General features: G+C 24.1%; 1 protein-coding gene across 1 annotated transcript in view; it reads right to left on the reverse strand.

Annotated features, from left to right (window-relative positions):
- Positions 1-3,814: 3,814 nt before the first annotated feature.
- LOC129975502 (uncharacterized) overlaps positions 3,815-21,726 on the reverse strand; it is a 122,713-nt gene continuing 104,801 nt past the window's right edge. Inside the window, exons 65-82 of the mRNA XM_056088564.1 lie at positions 21,249-21,360; positions 18,543-18,694; positions 17,597-17,932; positions 15,994-16,123; positions 14,962-15,107; positions 13,170-13,278; positions 12,421-12,548; positions 11,185-11,226; positions 9,588-9,705; positions 9,294-9,439; positions 8,735-8,852; positions 8,013-8,182; positions 7,088-7,187; positions 5,932-6,068; positions 5,215-5,329; positions 5,013-5,131; positions 4,030-4,103; positions 3,815-3,890 (exon numbers count right to left, since the gene is read on the reverse strand). Of these exons, the coding sequence (XP_055944539.1) occupies positions 5,014-5,131; positions 5,215-5,329; positions 5,932-6,068; positions 7,088-7,187; positions 8,013-8,182; positions 8,735-8,852; positions 9,294-9,439; positions 9,588-9,705; positions 11,185-11,226; positions 12,421-12,548; positions 13,170-13,278; positions 14,962-15,107; positions 15,994-16,123; positions 17,597-17,932; positions 18,543-18,694; positions 21,249-21,360 (2,177 nt within the window). The 3' untranslated portion in view covers positions 3,815-3,890; positions 4,030-4,103; position 5,013. The remainder of the gene's footprint in view (positions 3,891-4,029; positions 4,104-5,012; positions 5,132-5,214; positions 5,330-5,931; positions 6,069-7,087; positions 7,188-8,012; positions 8,183-8,734; positions 8,853-9,293; positions 9,440-9,587; positions 9,706-11,184; positions 11,227-12,420; positions 12,549-13,169; positions 13,279-14,961; positions 15,108-15,993; positions 16,124-17,596; positions 17,933-18,542; positions 18,695-21,248; positions 21,361-21,726) is intronic.

Here is a 21,726-nt window from a genome sequence, read left to right on the forward strand (position 1 = left end):
AGCACGTAAGAAAATTTCGGGGAGATCGCTAACGTTTGTTAAATTATCGCATTCACAGACGAACAGATACAATTTCAGATACGGTGTTACGATTGTGCCATTTGGTGAAACTATCGAATCCTGCCATGAAGATGGTTTTCCCTTGCAGTGTTTCGCCTGGGTTGATTAGTAAATTCGATTTTTAGTGTTTGGTTCCCCTTGCGAGGTTTTTTTCATTTCCTGCAATCTATTTCAGTACAGAATAAAAAAAAGTATATGGAGACCCTCCCCCACACCTAAATTTCTCCGATACGAAAGCAAAGACAAAATGAATTCGAAAGTAATCGAAAGAATTTCTCGCAAAGATTATAAACGTCAAATAATTCGCATTTTAAAACTCTCTAAACAACAATCAGTCTGTCCATTTAAAATCTTCTACCTCTTGGTCGTCAGGTCCATCGGCCGAATATGTAGGTTGAGTGAGAATAGTTGCTTTTTCACTAAGCAAGAGTTTTTGCCATTATACTTATATTCTCGCGTGCTTATTATGTGCGAGCTATTTCATTAAATTTGCGCATTGCATTGCTGCTGCGTCTTCTCTACACTATTTACAAAATATGTTAATCGTTACTATGTGTGAAATTTAATTTTCTGTTAAAGCAATGTGTAATATATTAATTACAATGTAAAATTAATTAATTATTATTATTACATTGTAATGATAAAAGGATTATAAAATCTGCTCCATTGTTCACATTTTTAATGATGACATCTCGCCAGCTACCATATCAAGACTAAAATGTTGGCGATGAAGTGGCTGCACTTGATAGTTGGTATTATATAGTGCTCAAAAGGGATACAAAAAAAATAAGAAAAATATTTTAGATTTTTAATTGTAAGTTAAATGGAAATAGGATATTTTCCTTCAATAATTTAGAAGCATATTTACACTCAAAAACCTTTTTATAATGCTTTAAAATTTCAAAAAAAAAGTTCATTTTTAGTGACATCAGTCTTATTTTGGCGCATTTTTCTTCAATCATTTTTTCAGATCAAATTGGGCCATTTTTACTAACTGAATTTCTGATTCAAGAGCGGTAATCGAAAAAGGTATTGTAGTTTATCTCAATGATCACATCTCTGTGTCAATAGTATTCGTCACTAGTATTTATGATTTTTATTTTTTTTTGGTTTGGTATACAAAGCATCTTTTCGTCACAATGAAAATTTTTTGCATTAGTTCTCCGATATCTGCAGCAGATTGAAAATGAAAGGATAATCCAATCAATTTTTTTTCTTCTTTTTTTACCTTCTCGTGTATGAAATATACAAGGAAAAAATTGACTAATTTATTTATTTATTTGAAATTTTGAACGAAATCAATTCTGCCTGCCCGACTATAACACGGTAACTACAGAACAAAGAAAGCTAGATGGATAAAATTTGGTACACATATTTAAAATCTAAATTTCAAATCAGAATACGGCCTCCTACCTATTACTTTAAAGATAAGCTTTTATACCATAAGCTATATTAATAAGCTATTATTTTCCTCCCCTTTCCGTCCTGCAAGTCTTGAATCTGTTTTAATTTGAAATAAAATGTGTTTGTAAATATACCATTCATGTAACCATAATAATCCTCATTATTTTTTCTTATAGTTAAACAGTATCCCCTCATAAACATGCGATTTGTGGCAATTTTAGCCAATTATTTATTCATACAACTATCAGTGATAAATTACCTAATTAGTACTCCTTAAATTCTACCATTTGCATTAATATTGCTTTTGGATTAGAAATTACAATATTTGTAATAGCTCTCTTGTGATAAACTTTACATAAAATGATGCTAGTATTGTTGTTGGCCTAATAGTAAGATTTTAACTTTGAAACTAGAGTGCTCCTCCCAAATCCACTAAAAGTGTGTGTGGACTGTATATTCAAACCAATAATGCATATTTGGTGTCACCCAACTCGGGTGTTCTTTCTCATGATCTGACGCGAAATCATGAGGTTATCTTAGAATAGTCCTATGTTGTTTCAAAATGGTAAGCAAATAAAACTAAACCAAACACAGTATGTGGGGGAGTGGTTTTTAATATTTTTACTTTTTATTTCAAAAATGTTTCTGTATCTATCAAGAAACTGATATTTTAAACTTAGATAATAGTTTGCTTAATACTGTTTATTATAGGAAACAATTGGAAAAAAATTTTATAGTATGCAGCGTTTTTGTCATGCATCACTTATGAATTTAATTCCTGTATATTATATTACACAAAAATGATTTTTAAAGTGCTGTTCTTTCATAGTAATAATGTCTAAAGTTGAAAAGTATATAATTTTTACCTTCCAAATTAAGGTGGATGTAGTTCATAATTTTCATTTATATACTAAAATTTCTTGAAGATCTTTTGATTGATCTTGATTTAATCTTTTGTATTTAATAATTATGTTATCTAGAATGTAGAAATTTCTTTTTACATCCAGCGATGATTAGTATATAAATTTTTCTGAATAATATTGTATAAAAAATGTAATAAAACATATTTGCAAATACTGCATAATAAATGACTAGACTTAAAATAAAATATGCCCAACAGTAATTATAGTTAGTATCAAGATAGGAATTACGTCAAATATTTTCAAAGACAAAATTTACATTTTTCTGCGCAGCATCTGAGGAAATAATTACAGAATGTTAATACTGAATTAGCATAGAATAACATAATGTAAAATAGAGCAGATAAATATAAAATAAGTAAAAAAAAAAAAAAAAATGAAGTTTAAAGTAATTTATTTTTTTGTAAGGTGCAATTGGGAAGTCACACTCTTGACACAGCTTAACTGGAATAAGCTTAACAGAACATATCTCCCTTCGAAGAATACCTTTGACATTTTTTTTTGTGTGTACTTAGCATTTTATTTGCATGTACAAATGATTTTTTTAATTGCTTGATCCAATCATAGTTTAATTTTGATTGATCTGTGTTTTGACCTATGATTTTTTTTTGTGTGTCATGAAAAATAATAGTGATATTTGCGGTCTCTATTCATGATAAAATCCAGTAACTGATTTCTGTAGTTTAGTGAAGGGAAATGATAAATTTATTAGCAATTGTGTGTATTTTAAGAAATTGATTTTATATCATCAGTAGAAAAATGATGTGAAGTATTTAATTACATTATATTTAATTAAAAAATTTCTTATCCTAAAAAAAAGTTTTGGTAGAGCGAGGAGATTTATTTTAACAGATGTATTATTTACTCTTTGATAGAGAACATAGTAAAGAGCTGCCTATTACAACCATTGGTACAACTTTCAGGCTTAAAGAAGGTATCATCGAGTGATTTAATTTGGTATTTTATACATTTAAAAAATTGACAATTCGTATAATTTTTATTAATTAAATAATTATATATATATATTTTTAATAATACTTTTATTATTTGGAAAACACACTTTTATTTTTTCTCAATCTGCTTCAAAACATTAGAAATAAGATTATATCTGCTATTTCTACTTATTCATTTCCAAGGCCTAATTATTAAATTTCTTTATGAATAGAATATTTGATTAGTTAAAAACATAACTAATATAAAGAAAAAAATTGAGATAACTATATGTAGTTTTGAATTTTTATATTAAGAGTTAGACATTTTATAGTAAGAACTTTCTTATATTATTATTCTTTAATTTTAAGTTGCTAGCCACTTATACATATTAGGATGGGAGAAAATTTTCAATGAATGGACTGTGATTCGGAAATTACTTTCCTTTTTATAAAACAAGCTCAACAAATCATGAATGCTTTATTATAAACATTAATGTACTGAAGTTGAAAATACAAATGAGTCTAGTGAAATGTTTCTTCATTGTCAACATTTCCACCACAATATAAAAAATACCTAAAAAGAAAGAAAAATATTAAATGCAAAAAAATATATCTGCTGAAGTGAAATAAAACAGTATGTCAGTCTTCTCCAATAAAGATGAATGAATTTGAAATGCAGATAAGACAGGAAATAGTTTTAGTATTTTAATTACCTTTCCCTTTCTTTTTATTAATGGTGTTTTTAGACACAGCATTCATACTTTTTATCATCTTTACCAAGGTCATACTGAAAAAAAAAATTAAATAAATTTTATGGTAACAAAAATCAATGGCATAATAAAAAAGTCATACCATTAAATTTCAAAAGGATTGTATCAAGTTATGTACAGCCTAATAGATATTTATCGAGTCTACTTGGCAAATTTTCAATATCAATGTAAATAAATATGCCAAATTTTTCTCAGTGATACTAGTGCCTTATGGCAACAATATCCATTATTTAGTTTTATCTTTGTTAAATAGCTTCCATTTTAAACCGGATCAAATATCTTTGACCAAAATGGTTGTGTGAATAGACAAATACTAAAATTTTTATGAAAGGGCTTTCTTATATGTTTATGCTGAAGTTGAAACACAATATTTTATAGATAAGAAAAATTTCAGCAAATGCAATGTTGAGTTTTAAGAACTGATCGAATAATTTTTTTTTTTGTAAGGGCAGCTTTAAATATGTCACAGCAAGCAACTATACTAGCAGACTTTTACTAACAAAGTTTAATATTGTAAAGCTTTGATGTGTTTCATCACGGGATATTTCTTTCTTATCAAAACTAAAAATTTTCACAGAAGAAATAAGAGTACACTCACAGTCACATTTATATACAGTAATGGGAAAATTCTCTAAATAAAAAAAAGCATTTTTTTTTGTCTTAAATTTCACTCAGTCAATCATATATTGCTTTTTGGATGGGAAGTACATTTTATCTTATTGATTGACAACAATATTTAAACAAAATCATTAATTTCATTCATTAAACATGTAATGCCTATTTTGTTAGCAGAAAAAAAATTAATATAATTCATAAAATGAATGCAGAAAGGTTTTCTTTAAAATTTAATGCATTGAATTTCGACTTTATGCTTCAAATAAGTTCTAATTTGTTCATGGAAAAAAAAAAGATTTTAACCAAATTACCTTATTGAAATACTGATATAATTTCCAATCCAGAAATCTTGTTGTATAAATTGAAGATGGTCGTATAAATATCAGTAGGACAGTGCGTTATTTTTTCCTTCACACATTGGTAAAATTCACTGTAAAGAGAATGAATGTAACATGTCAAAAAGGCATAGAACTTTCTATCAAATTTTGAAAAAGAATTGCAAAAGAAGATTACCTGGCAAGATGTGTAGCTTTCAATATTGCTCCTTTTTTGATGCTCAAAGTATATTCATTAAATCTTGATATACAGTCATTCTTAATGTCATTAGTTAGATCTTGTATACAAGAATCTATTAAAAAAAAAGCTTTAATAATACAGCTTTTGGCACATAAAAAGGGGAAGTTTTAATTAAAAAAATTGTTTATGTAAGCATTTGAAAATTAATGATATATTAAAGTTTCTTTTTAGTAGGATGGAATAATTTTTATATTATTAAACACTATTGAAACTTTCACATAGATAAGTAGTTGGAAAAGTTGTAAGCAAAAACATGAAAATAAGGCTTTGGAGAGACTCCCACAAGATCTCAAATTATAAAAGCTTGAAAATCAATGACAATTTTATGTAATAATTTTATAAAATGTTATAAATATCATATATAATGTAAAAATTGAAATTCCTCTGATTTTATCAAAATTTTATATACTATTCTAAAAGAAAACTTTCTTTTATCTAGATTATATAAGGAGGAAATTGTAAAATTGAATTTAATAATAAATATATTTTAATACTTATTCAAACATAAGAATAAATTAATGTATTCTTTGTTGAATAATTTGGGAGATTGAAATAAATATGTTTCCAAAAATGCTAGCTTAAATGAATGTCTTAACTAACCAAATATATGTTTCCAGGTAGAATAGATTTTAAATAAAATTATTAACATCTTACCATTCACTTTCAGTTTCTTCAAACACATAGTTACTGGTTTAAAAGTTGAAGTAATTGCATTGGTGAGGTCATGTTGATCATAAAAACACATGTCATCAACTTCTTTCAGAATACAGTTCTTGCATAGCTTTAATGCACTAAATCAATATTGAATGTAAGCTCATCGAAAATAGTTTCATATATAAAATATAGCAGCTAACTTCTAATACAATTAATATTTAGTTATCTATTAATACAATTTTCTAATCAATTAAATAAAAACTATGTTTAAAATGTTTTTGTATTTCTGTCTCATTCAAGATTTCAATGATTATTAAAAATAAGCTTTCTTACTAATGTTAATTTTACTATATAATATACATAATTATTTTTTTAAGAAATTTACTTATTTAAAAAAGTTGTACTAATGAAACTGGTATCAATAAAAAGCGAATTTTTTAAAAAGATAGTATAAAAATAGTGTTTGAGTGCCAATATGCTCCTAAGTTATGGCGGGAATCTTACTATTCTGTAACATAAAAATCTAAATTTAATCACCCCCCCCCAAAAAAAAAAATCTGCCTTTTAAAATTTAGAATTGTGGCAAATAACTCAGTTAAATAATGGAAGAATTTTGATTTAAGAACATTTTACCCTAAATTTTTTAAATGAATGATACAATTTAAACTGTAGAATAAAAACAAGAAAGAAACTATATTAAAATTTTATTAATGAAATTTTATTGCATATTGAAACTTAGTTTTTGAAGAGTTGAATTATTATGATAGAAAATTATTGTAATAGCATTGCTCTAATTCATTTTAAGTATACAAATTTTAAATAACACAGTCAAATATATATTGCAAATAAAATGCCGAATTAAAAAATAGATTTAATTTGTTTTCTTTGTAATATGTCATTTACATGAGACAAGTTTTTTTAAAAAGAGCAGATTTTGGAGTTTTTAAATTGCAAAATTGATTAAGTTTTTAAAATATTCACATTATTTGTATTTGTCAAATAAAAACATGTCTTATTACCAACTTTGAAGTTATATCTATTGCTAATCACAAACTAAATAAAAAAAATTTCTATAAAGAAGATATTATTGTAATCATTTTTTTTCACACAGTTTCATTCATTCCAAGTGTTAAATATTACATATAAGCATACATACTTATCAGGAGTGAAATTCTGTTCTTCATGTAATGGACACTTCATTAAGGGAGTAAGTGATTTTTCAAAATCTTCAAACAAACATGAATGTAATCCTAAACCTGTAAGAAATAGGAAGATATACATTTATAAATACAGAAGTCACAATATTTAAAATCTATTCAAATAAATGTAATTCTTTAAAAGTTATATTATAAAAAATACTTTTATGAATTTATCAGATACTTTATAAAATAAAAGATTTGTGATAAATAATATAATACATTTTTTAGTGTGTATGGGAAAATAATATTACTGACTAGTACAAAATTTTGTATAAAACATGATTAAATTACTAACATGATTATTTTTATTTGATAAAGACCAGAATGTAAAAACAATGAATTGTATACTTATAGCATTTTTTTTCAAAAAATTCAGTTTTTTTTTTCATGGGTGAAAAATACCATTGATAATAATAATTACTAAGAACCATAGGTCATTAGGTAAATATAAATAAGAAAAGAAAATACAGCAATTTATTATTACTATTTTTATTACTAATGTAAATGTATTGAAAACAAAAGATTAAAAATTTTTTTTGAAGATCCATTTTTATTTGGATAAGAATGGTTAACTTTCAAAATTACTGTAATATAAGCACTAATTAATTCAAATCATAATACTTAATTTTATTTGTTAGCTTAAAAAATAATATACTTATTATATAAAGAGAACTTTAACAGCTGATTTTAAATATATATGGAAAAAAGCATCTAATTGATACTGGTATGAATTCTTTGAAATGCAATAAAAGTTTAAATAATCATACTTTTAGATACTTTTAATGTTTCATAGAAAAATTAAACGAAAAAAAAAAACTGAAAAATATTTTTAATTATATGATGCAGCTGTTTCAATAGACAACAAAATGAGAAATAACTTGCCATATTTTTCTTTCTTTATGCAGATTTCTTCTTCAATAATTACTTCATTTGTTTTGATATTATCATTTTCTGATACATTCATACTTTTCTTCATAAACAGGTGAAAGGTATTTAAGTCGCCACAGTCCTTAAAAGTATCTTCGACACACTGGAAAGGATAATCAGAGCTCCTAAAAAAAAGTCAACAGTGCAAAGTTAGACTTTTTTCAGTGTGTAGGTTCTACCAACTTCACAAATTTTTGAATACATAATGTGGTTCTTAATAATTACACTCACTATATACGATTTACTATTATTATTTTGAGATAGCTGAAAAGAAAAGTAGCATAAGCTCTCATCAAGTTTTTGATGAATCAAATATCTTGGCATTTCTTTTCTCAAAACACAAAGGATTTTCTTGATTTACTAAATAATCAAATCAAATTAATTTTATATAATATGTTAAATGAATCTTTCTTTAAAAAAATTACAAAATCAATAGTATTTTGATATACCATAACTAAAAAGGCCCTTTAAAAATTAATTTATGTATTCAGAATATTAAAACAGTGATAAAATAAAATAATGGCATCATGATAATATGTAAAGACAAAACATTTTTTAAAGGAAGAATAAAGAGAAAAAATATTTTTATATGAAAGAATAATCAAGAACATTAAAATTAGCCAATATTAAAAGCAATTTCAAAATTACTGTATTTACAGCAAATTTTTTTTACATACTTTGCAAAACCTTTATGGAAACTGGTCATGTAGCCAAACATAACCGATAAACATCTATCAATAGATGGAGAAGTAAATTGCTCAATGCATTTTTTCCCTTGTTGTAAATCAGATGGTTCTGAAAAAGGTAAAATTAACCAAGGTTAGTATCTGAATTTATACCTGAAAATATTCCTTTAAATTTTGTCTTTAAAAAATAATAAAAATGGAGAAAATTGAAATAAATAACTAAAGTGAAAATAAATAATTTATATGCAAAACTCTTCTTGTTTCAACATTGCTAATTAAAGTGCCATTCCTTATATGGTGGGCATTTTGCAGACACAAATTTGTAGAATTACACTTTTTAATATTTTGAGTCACTTGCTTTTGATTTCTGCAATATATATGCAAGTTTAAACACTTAAAAAACTATTGTTTGCAATTTATTGACTCTTTATTTAAATATTTTTTGTGTGTAATAGAAGATATTATGTAAGAAATTTTCAATATATAACATTTAAAAATAAAAATATTTTAATTTGACCAAAAATATCAAATTAAAAGTAAATTAACTTACCATCAAAAATATTCAGATAGGTATTCAATTTCCTTTTAATACCTTCTAAGAATTCTTTCATAAATTCCTTGAATTCATAATGATAATTTTGTTTGCATTCTAAAATGGGATGCATCATGGCACATACTGTAAGAGGTAAGACATGCCTAAAGGGGGGTTAAAAACAGTTAATTGATTTTATAAAAATAAAAAAGGAAGAAATTAAATATGGGAAAATGGTTGCAGGCTTTAAATTACTTAATATTATTAATTTTATGCCCAAAGCAAATTATCAGCAAAAAAATTCAAAAATACCAATGCAGTTTCTCAGTTGTTACATTTAAACTATCATTGATTCTTCTTATAGTTCTGTCTAAGCAATCATATATTTCCTTGGTAGCAGAACGCTTCTGGTGGTATGTACACTCAGAATCTAAAATGAAATACATATATTAATAGGACCTTCAAAACAAAGGAAAAAATATTTTTTTTGGCATAATTTTGACCCAATATTTTTTTGACATAAAATTCTGAGAAGGTTTTTATTCTAAATTTGAGTTATTTAATTTATTCAAAAGCAAATTGAATAGCTAATGTAAGTAATTAACTTTACAATAAAAAAATAAATGGACAAAATAATATTTTTACTAACTAATAACTTGCAGATTAAATACTTTACAACCAAAAAGTGACATTCAATATATTATCAAGGAAGTAAAAGACATCTAGGAGCATTAAATATGTATACAAATATATCTATTATTACTTATAGAATGAAAATTATTGAAATTTATAAGATATTTATTTTTGAATGCACCAATAAAAAAAAATTGAATATCTTATTTTAGTAAAAATTTCTTTTAAAAAAATGGAAGTATGCAAACTAAAGACAAATCTATTTGTTAATTGTATATTTTTAAAAATCAATAATTCCATACACCTACCATATTTTTTGAATATCCAAGAAATAATATTCTTTTCTTTAATTTCATATTAAAAATCAAAGTAAGCTTAATTGACTTATTGTAGAATATCAAACATAACTGTATGAAATTTTTATAATGATTTAATTTTTGCAGCAAATTTCAAACTGAATTTGGAAGCAAAGTATTTTAAAAAGGATTTTAGTTCTTTACTTTTAAAGCCTTTTTTTTTTAAATACATTCTGTAACAAAAGAATCAGCACCTAATCATTTGCTGATAAGTGTAATTAATTGAAATGTACTATTCAAATATGAAGACAAAATTCAGTGAAATCAGGCTATCAGAATTTTACAATATTACCTGCCAGGTTTGAACCTGGCAGGAACAATTGGAATATGAAATGCTTAGAAATACTTTTCTATTCCAAAAATTATTTTCACTTTTAAAAGGGATATCTCCATAAGTACGAAAAATAACTGCAGTTATGAGATATCAAATGCCAAAAACATTAACTTTGCACTTTTTCTTTTCTTGGAAATAAGCTTGAATTTCTATAATTTTTTTTTTTTATTATTTGCTTCATGTTACTATTTGAATTTGTATAAATGAAATCATTCTTATGTTTTGAAAAATTTAGTCATAATTAAATCTTTCATAATTAAAGTTAAATATAAATGGAATCATGATTTCAATAAATATATATTCAATATACATTTATCTAAAATGCTGATTTTTATGACTGCCATTGTAATATATTGCAAGTAGTTTTGTTCTTGCTGCTTACTTAAAATTTTATGGAAAATAAATATATATTCAATATACATTTATCTAAATTGCTGATTTTTATGGCTGCCATTGTAATATATTATATTGCAAGTAGTTTTGTTCTTGCTGCTTACTTAAAATTTTATGTTAAATGACTTCATGATAGTGGATAAACAAAATATTTTTTAAAACTATATGAGCAAAAAGAATAAAACAACTTTACCTGAAGATCTGATTTTAGCAGAAAGGCATGTTGAATCTTCAGCTAAAAGTGAAACAAAGAAAAAACGATTAATATATCTATAAAAATTTTAAGAGAAAATATTCATTTAATTATATTTTTTGTATATTTATTGTATAAAAATTATATACATATTTTCAATATCTGTATATTCTGAACAGCAAGTACACTGTATTTTAAATCTAAAATTGTGATATTTTATAATTACAAAAGAAAAAAAAAATATGATTTTTAGCATCACTTGTTATCTGTTAAATACGTTCATATAACTCAATAAGTTAAAAGTGTCAAGAAGTAATATGTCAGTTTCAAAGCAAATAATGCATGCTTTTAAATTGAAAAATAGCTTTCTTTATTTATAGTAATACTGTTTTCATTAAATCAATAAACTGTAGTATTTTCTCTAGTTTTTAGGGAGAAATATTTCTTACATAATTCAAATAACTCTTTTATTGAGATTTAGTTCCTAAAATTTTTAAACTGCAATAACAGTTTGACTTTACTGATCATACCTTATCTTTCAACTATTCAATCATTTCTATTATTGCAATAGATTGTTCAGTACAAAATCCAGATAACATCATCAAGATACCATAAGAATATTGTTGGACCTTTTTCGCTAATAGGGATAGTAATGACTACAGACACAAGGATGTGGGATTGTGTTAAGCTTTCACATACCAATAAAAACTGGCAATGAAAAAGAATTAAGATAGTATAAAACTCTTTTTTTCCCTTTCAAGCATTGCAAATTTAGAAATGTTATATATTACTGCATGCTGTTGATGATAATCAAGTTAAAATAAAAAAGAAACTACATTAATGCATTTTGTGAATGGCAGAAAATAAATGTGCATATTAATGTATTTGTAATATCTATACATATTGTATAGATATTACAAATACTGATATATCTATACAATATGTACTGATGATATATTTATATATATACAATTTTTCTGGTACAGAGATGACATTTTAAAAAAACAAAAGATTAACTGATTTTTCTTTTCACTTGATCATTTAACAGTATACTTACAATGTATTTAAGAGTTCCTATAAGTTTGAAGTAATTTTGATTAAGTTTTGCTATAACCAATAATTTAATTGTAATATTAAAATTTATATTCTTCTTGTCTTTATAAATAGCTTCTAAAATTATTTCAAATTTAGAAGCAGTTTACAAATAAAAGGTCTAAAATGATTAAGAAGTCTTACTTTCTTTGAGAATTTCTTTTAAATCAATTCCAAAAGGTACATAAATAGATGGAAGGGTTAAAAGTGATATATTGCAGGAACAATATGGCCATACATTCTTCAAACAATCTAAAGTTTCTAAAAGACTCCTGAAAAAAAAAAGAAGAAAAAAAAATGAAATCACTCAACAATAGCTATAAGATATAAAGAAAGAAAAAGAAAATTAATTTGTGTTCTACAACAATCTATTTTGATGGTTGCTACAAGCTTACATAAAATTTAATTAACCTCAAACAAAATTCCTTCTAAGAAACATAAAATAAGCTTTACTCAAATCACTCATATTTTAAAAGTATATATAAATACACAGAAATACTACTTTCCATTTTGGTATATTCTATACAGTAATATTGAAGTAGAAATTCCTTCTCTTCTATTATAAAATTATTCCATTGAATTTTTGAGATATTCCTCTTATTAATATTATACAAAATTTCATTACTTTATTATAGTTACATTATTTGATAAATAAAAGATATATTTTCTATTATTTATATGCAAAAACGTTTATACACAAACACTTCTGATTTTTTTTATTTATTGCTATTAATAGTTCTTTTATTATCACTTTTAGACTTTACATTGCAAATTAATAGAAGAAAAAAGAATTAGTAGTTTTGTAAAGTCATTTTTATAACCAGCTCAATTATCTCTATGGTAGATATATATTAATTTGCATACAATTCAGTTATTTTTTAAACGACGTTTACCTTTCAGTAAGTACAGCAGGTACTTTGTCTGATAGCTGCTTGTATATAACATTTGAACAACTTGACAAGTGTGGAATATTTGCTCCATAGCATGGCTTGATTTCTGGACCTAAAATTAGTTTTAATATCAAATACTGCTTTGAATCAAAGTAATATATTTAGGTAAGATCAAAATATATTATAAAAGATTTTTATTCTTAATAAATTTTCTGGTCTATGATGAAGTCTCATATTCACTGAAACAATACAAAGTTATTCCATTCGAACTCAGTTACAAAATCATTTAAAAACAATTTTACTGTCAATGTATTAGATTTTCTGACTATCCATATACTTAAACAGATTATTTTAAAGCATCATATTACAGATTATTCTAAGTAATATTATTTACTATAATTTCATATCTAATAACTTTAGTTAATAAGTAGTCTGACACAAATTGTGGAATTACATGGTCATTAAACATATTTTTGAATCAACATATATGATCTTCTTCAACATAATCATTGCTACTTTTAGAATGCAAATAATGATTCCTAAGAGGACTTCTCAAGTGAAACCTGTGTACATTCATATTTCACAGGAGATTACAAAGAAAGAAAGGAAAGTCTTTATGTGGAGATGGATCACTGATCATTTCTGTTAAATTTTAGGTTCTTATCAGTAATAGTAACATTTGCTATTTTAGTATTGGCTTTATAATTACTTTATTTAAATATTCTATATTATGGTGAATGATTAATAAAAGTTAATTCGGAGACTTTTGTCTTAGAATGATAATGCTTTTAGAAAAGTATATTTATCTGTAAATTGCATAATACAAAAATTGTTGTGGAAGGATATAAATATAGGGAAATTGGAATTTCAATGTTTTTCTTAAATAACTTTGGAGTATATTATTGTACATAAATCATTTTATAATTTAAAAAAATTTCCTTTCCAGTAAGATCGATTTTATTACTATGCCATTTTTTCCACTAAAATTTTCAAAATTTGTTTTAAAGACCATTCTGTAAGAATACTTTTATTGTTGAAATTTGAACTAATTTTGTCTTTCTGCCACTGTTAACATTATGATATAATTTTTTTTAATTTAGTCAGATTTATGATTAATTTCAGAAGGAAGCAATGGTTAATATTCTTTAAAGTTTATGTGTTTTTATTTCTTCTTTGGCTGGTAATATATAACTGGGTGTCTTCATTGAGCTTTGGTAAATTTTGTAGTATAAAAAGTCCCAATACACAGACTATCATGGCTGATGCAAATGTCTAAAAGTTATCATAATACAATGTATCAAATTAGAGATTCAAAATTTAAGAAAAACTTTTTCAATCTACTTCAGAAACAATTTTTCTGTTTTGATAAATTAGATTAAGTGTTCTTAAACCGTCATCTTCTCCCACATCTTTTTTACATGAAAGCAATTTTTATTTAAAAAATTACTGCAAATCTGAAGTAGAAAAAAGAAAAGTGGCAAATAAATGACACTGAAAGAAAAAAAAATTAATTTGAAATATTTTTTTAAAACGAACTTAATTGAAATGCCTTTAATTACAACAATTTTTTCAATTTATAAATACTGCAAAATTAAAAAGAAATGTTTGTAAAATAATAGAAGATTTCTTTAAGTGTAATGAGCAATCAAGTGATTAGAGCAGAGACAAATTGATTCAAAGAGAAGAGACAGTGAAATTTGAATAATTTAATGGCACATCAATTATATCAGCCTGCTAGGAGAAGATTAACTATACAAAACCTATTTCCTGAAAGCTTAAGATAGAAGCAACTTACAATTTTCTCCTTTAAATCTCCTACTATTGTCTAACTTTTCACTCAGGACTTCCAGGTATTTAGCTACTTGTTTTTCATCATTCATCTGACAAGATAACAAATACTTTTTATCTTCCAATAAGCATCTCATCAGAAATTCCCAGGATCTACATAATTCCAATAAAAGCATGTAAATAAATAAAATCCTAGTCAGTTTTTAGCAAATGTGCAAAATATTTTAGATTAATCTAAGAAGTGAAAAAATACACTTGCTGCTGTAGAGTTAATTCTAGAGATATTAGTGAAATAATTTTAGGTATCTTAAAATTCATATGACTTAATTAATCGAAAGTAAAATAAATGAATATCATTTTATTTTGTTCTTATTTTCATATCACTTGCCTTATAAAATTTTTTAAAAAAATGTATTAATAATATCTTTATTATTTAAATGCTACAAAATTTTTTGATCAATATCATATGTCTTTAGAAAAATTTAAAAAAAAATAGTTAAAAAAGTACTTTGATAATAAATTTGAAATGCTTTATTTTCTACAATAAAAAAATGGAAAAAATTTAAAATTCAAGATAAATTCTTATTTGAACATTAACATTTGACAAAATTCAATCAAAAATGAAATAGACTGATTTTTTGACTTTAGGCCAGGTTTAAAAGTTAAATAATAGTTTCTGACAGCCACCTCATAAAAGTTGCTTATTTAACTTTTGTAGTGTGTAAAACTAAATCAATATCTATTAAAAATCTCTACACACTGATTCAAAGATATTAACTTAAAGTATATTTAAATATGAGATTTCAAATTCATATAAATTAATATATCATTTTTCCGTTAAGACAAATTCTTTGTTGTTATTTTGCTTCATTAATAACAATCTGCTTATTTAAGGTGAAGTCATTTCCTAAAACGTTTTTGTAAGACTTCAAGATATAATTATAGAATAATCCAAATCTTTATAAATTCTTTCTAGTTAATTGTATCTCAATACAGAAAGTTAGTTTATTTTTTAAACTTAAAAAGAAATATATCTTACTTTTGCATCCATTCATTATCACAATTTGCACCTTCATAATAAATCATAGCTTTCATTCTGATGCTCTGACAGTTAAGGATTGTTTCAAAGTATTGTTCATAATGGTAACTGGTACAATAGTTAGCAAACCCTAAAAGGCAAAGAATTCAAGTAATAAAAATACTCAATAATATATATATATATATATATATATATTTATAAATCTAGATTCTCATCCATATATTTATTTAATATATGTAAATAATTCAATTTGCAATTAAATTTAATCAACTCCTAATTTGCCATGATAGATGCCATTTTATATATTCATTACTATTAACTATGTGTTATCAATTTATTATATACTAGCTATTACCCGTGACTTCGTTTGCGGGGAAATTTTGATGTGTATGTATGAGAACTGACGGTCTGATCAAAATGTAAAATGTTATCAAACCATATCATTATAGTGTTGTTGAAAGCAAAGTCTGATATGATATAATCAAAAACCTTCTAACTGATTGAGAAAGGTCTACGGGAAAATTTCAACATTTATTTTTATTCTAATACCATAATGTATACAACATTAAGCCCTGGGATTTGTTGATCGTCATTGTAAAAGCCAATTTAAAATCTATGTAGTTATACATGTGATTAAATAATTTTAGTTACCTGCACTAATGTGAAAAAAATGCTCTTTGTAATAGCTATCTTTATTGAAATTGAAATATTCATATAATAAACTGAATGATAAAAATAAATCATGAAAATTTATACTATTAATAAAGATGAATATGTGTGTATAGACCAGAACTTTTAACTTATAACTATCAAATCTGGCACATATTGCACTTCAGAATTAAAAAAATAAATAAAATAAACTTGAATTTTAAAGTTTCTCCATGATAACATTTGCAAATATTATTGATTACAAATGAAATTTATACTGTTTCAAAATTTAAAAGATTGTATTTTAAAGATATCATTTTAATATATGTGCAAATTTTATCAATTTTTTAAAATATTATTTTTGCTTGCTTTCCAACAAACACCCTGAAACATATTTTTATTTGTTTCATGAAATATTTAATCACATGATTTTCTTACATTGTTGGAAACTAAATAGGATTATGTTAAATACTTGCATAGTTTACAGGACAAAGAATGCTGACACAAAATTTATAATTGTATTAGCTCTTTCATTACAATAAAAACTGTAAATGTCTGCAACAATAACTGACACACACACACCCCGGTTTAAAAGTATAAAATTATTGGTGGATATATGTACATTTTTAAATCATAAAACAGTTAAGAAACATAAATCTATTGACAATTGCTGCGCAATAAAAGTTTGTATATATTGATAAAATGATTAAAATTTTTGCATTCAATTTACCATCTCTCATCTGTATTATCATATCATCTATGAAGACATATATATTAAAATATTCTGTCATTTGTTCTATGATATAATATTTATATATATAATGTGTGTGTATATTAAAAATAACTAAAATTAACAAATTTAGGAAAGGTGACATTAATATATGGAGAAAAATAATTGTAAAGTATTGTATTTATTATGAGTAGTTTTCATAATTAAATATAAAATCATAATTACTATAAAACATGGAATCCTTTTCAATTTGGGGAGTTCGAAATCCATAAATTTCATTCATTGGACTAAAGTCCAAACTGTTATAGGTGATGCTTTCATCTGAATTTTCTCCATTATAAACTGCAAAAGCATGAGTTTCAGAGTCATTACTATTTTTATCAGATTGTAAATCAATACGCTCCTTCAGTTGTTTTATTTCTAATAGACTTGGAGTGGGTCCAAAATGGAATTTCTCTGCCTCGTAATTCTTCTGTTTGTCTACGTCATTTCCTCCAAGATATCCTTTTTTCAGTAATTTTAATTCACATTTATTACGTACATTTAAAAATGCAGGATCATCTGTAAAAGAGGAGAAAATATTAAAAAAATTAATTAAAATGTAGCAGATGAAAATTTTAAGATGAATATGATTCACTTAATTATATATTATTCTTAATTTTAGCACACAAAATGGCATTAGCAAAATAATTTTAAAAATTGATTAATAAATGCAATGCTATAAAAAGGTTTTTTCCACCTTGAGATTATTCTTTACAAAAATTTATCAAAATAAAATTAAAAAATTGTTAGTAAATTAGTTCAGGTTAATAAAAGATTAAATACATTATTTTATAAATATATTATGGATTTAATGAATTTAACTTCTAAAGAGTAATTATTTCAAACAATATAGCATAAGTTTCATTTATAATTACTTCATTTGTCATCGCTTGTTGAAGAAATTATATTAAGAAGTATTGACAATATATTCAAACTTTTTTTTTAAAAAAAGGTTTAAATGCAAAGGCTTCCTTTGAAATTAGGGAGGGAGATGAATCTTGTTATGAATTTTTAAAAAAAAATCTGTTTAAAAAATTAGAAAAAGACTGCATATTTACTAAACTTACATAGTTAATTCATTTTTTTAGCATATAGTAATTTTTTAATATTACAAAAACTGTTTTCAGACCTGGTTGACATACTGTATAATCTTTTGAATAAATTGGAGCACTGTTGTTAGGATAAATAGTATCATCAAGTATTTTTAAAATACTTTCGACAATCTCAGATGAACAGTTTTTAAAAGATTTCTTCATGCATTCGAAAGCTGTTTTTCTATCCCTGAAAAAAGAATTAAAGAGGGTAAAATACATAAACAAAAATATAACGTTTATCTATGACAAATATAAATTCAGGTTATATCACATCTTAAATATGAATAATTAATGCTATCTCCATTTAATAATATTTTGAATTTCAAAAAAGATATCAAGTGAACAAAATTATAACTAGTGTAGTGCTACTTTGCCAAATAATCTTTTGCTTGTATATTATTATTGATTGAATATTATTCTCTCTCTTTCTCAATATATATATATATATATATATATATATATATATATATATATATATATATATATATATATATATATATATATATAAATATAAAGATGAAGTTTTGTGTTGAAAAATATTGAATGGTTATTCATATTTACTTAAGTTTATATTATCAAATAATCTGCAAAACAATTTTATTGAGTTTGAATGGCATTATGCGAGCTTCAAACCATCATTTGCTGTTACAGAATATTTCTGCAAGATAGGGTGATTGCAGCAGGCAGACAGAGTATATCAAGTAACCTTCACAGTTCCTTGACATTGGATTATTTGATGAGTGCCATAATAGTCATGTGCAATATTAGTTATGCATTTTTTTCCCTATAAAGACTTTACAAAATTATTCAAGATTATAAATGCCTATGAATAAAATTTAAATATTATTTAATAAACAAGAGTTTCATGGAATTCATTATACAAACCATGCAGAGATATTAGTATCTAAGCAAAAAAAAAAAGGGGGGGGGATATTGTTAAAAAAATTTTTATAATACAAAATTTGTTATAATAGTAAATAAAGATATAGTACATCTCTTAGCTGATGAAACTTGGAACAGAAAAAAATAGTTCAATTAATTTATCTCAATTTACAGAATATAGAGTTGAAAAAATAATACAAAATCAAGCATGGTTTATTCAAATAGCTAAAATTATCTTTAATATTCTTTCCTCTCATATTTCATTAGTGTGTTTAATATTTATTGTTTGAATAGGCTTCTTGAAAGAAATAGAAATAAAAATTCTACATTCCAAAAATTTCAGAAGAAAGTTGAGATAAATATTTAGCACCTAATTAAGTTTTATTCTGAATTAAATCAAATAGTTCTATCAATATAAAAGTGTTCTTTTAACAGTATCAAGTGTTACCCCCTTCCCCAACTGAAACGACTTTTCTTAAAACTTTTTGTAATTTTTAAAGCTTTTTTTAAAAAATAAATATAAATGTTTTTTAAATCTAAATATTTTTACATACTTTCGAGAGAGCTTATCCTTTTTCTTTTAGTTCTCCTAACAGAAATTTTTGTAACTTTTAAGAAAAATAAAATTTTACATTAATTTAATATTTGTGTCCAATTTTTTAAAATAATAATTTGTTTAGTATATTAACATGAATATGTTATTAAACTATTTCTTTTATATCATTTATCTGAGATTTAATACGTACTTTACATATGTTTTAAAATGTAGCGAAGGATGAGGCGAGTATATATGATGGATTAGAATACTAAAACTGTATTCTAAAGAAATCTAATTATCACAAATTTTTCTTTATAGGCTACAACCATGAGTAAATAGTCTGCTTTTTAGGTTTTATTACCAAGCAAACTTTTGAAGATAAAAATTTCCTTAGTTTGATTGAAGCTAATTCACATAAGTTCTGCATTGGATTTTGAAATTGTAAGAATAAAAATCTATATATTTCAAAATAAGTTCTGTGCATGACAACCTGTAGAAAAACAAACACAAAAAAAAATTACATTTTTTTTTTTTTTTTTTAATTTGACTTTACCAAACCAAACTTAATAAAATAAAAGAACCAATCCAAATGCAAAAGATTTGTAAATGATCAAAATATGAAAATAACAGCTAACTTTTTTACATTAGAACCTACTGAGAAAAATAATACTTTAAAGTTGCCTTTATAACTTAAAATGAACTTCATGTTGCGATTTTCAGTTCTGTGCATTTTTCAAGCTTTAAACATTATTCAAATATTTAGGTCTCAGTTCAAATGCTGCACATTAATAATATATATATATATATATATATATATATATATATATATATATATATATATATATATATATATATATATATATATATATATATATATATATATATATATATATATTAAATACATCAATATAAAATCTACAAAGAACTGCTGATTATTTTTTGATAGATTTTAAATCATCATAATTTTTATAAAATTCAGTCAATAGCAGATTTATTGATTTTTTTATATTAAAATAAAACAAATTGTGTACCGATTTTATTTAACAATGAATAAATGGAAGTAATATTTCTATTTTTATAATTAAACATAGAATTATTATAATTTTTTCATTAAATCACTATAATTAAAGTTTTAATCCTCATTAAATCACAATAATTAAACTTTTTAATGCAATAAAAAAAAAAGAAAATCTTTACACATACAAATAAATATTTTCAGTTAGAGCATGCAATGAAGTATAAAAGATGCTGAAATGCATGCAGAATTCAATGAAGAATATTATATAAATTAAAAAAAAAATAAAACTAGAATGATACTTACTTCATAATAGATGATTCGTATTTTAAGAGAAGGAAACTATAAAGACTAGTTTGACATTTTCCAATATTTTCAATTATCAGGTCTTGTGGACAAGTACTGGCATTTGAGATCACTAAAAATATCAGTAAAAGAGTTAGCACATTATCAACTACAGAAAAAAAATTAAGTCTAAAATAAGATTTTCTTCATAAAAAAAACTCTTTAGAGACAGGTGATGTAAAGAGATTTAAAAAAAAAAACTGTTAAAAAATTCACAGATATTTTATATTAATTGCCTTTGACAATATTAACTATATTGATCACCTTCACTATTGATTTCATTTTAAAATTTATTTTCAATTGCATGAAATTCTTGATTTACTTAGTCCTGAGACCAGGTCTAAACTTGAAAGGTTTTCTATTTGACATGACTTTTTAAATTCAGTATTATAATTTTCTGCGAGTGTATTGAAAAAAGAATCAAAATAAAATTTGGAAT

Source organism: Argiope bruennichi, chromosome 7 (genome assembly GCF_947563725.1).
Source record: "Argiope bruennichi chromosome 7, qqArgBrue1.1, whole genome shotgun sequence".
In the NCBI taxonomy this organism is placed as follows: domain Eukaryota; kingdom Metazoa; phylum Arthropoda; class Arachnida; order Araneae; family Araneidae; genus Argiope; species Argiope bruennichi.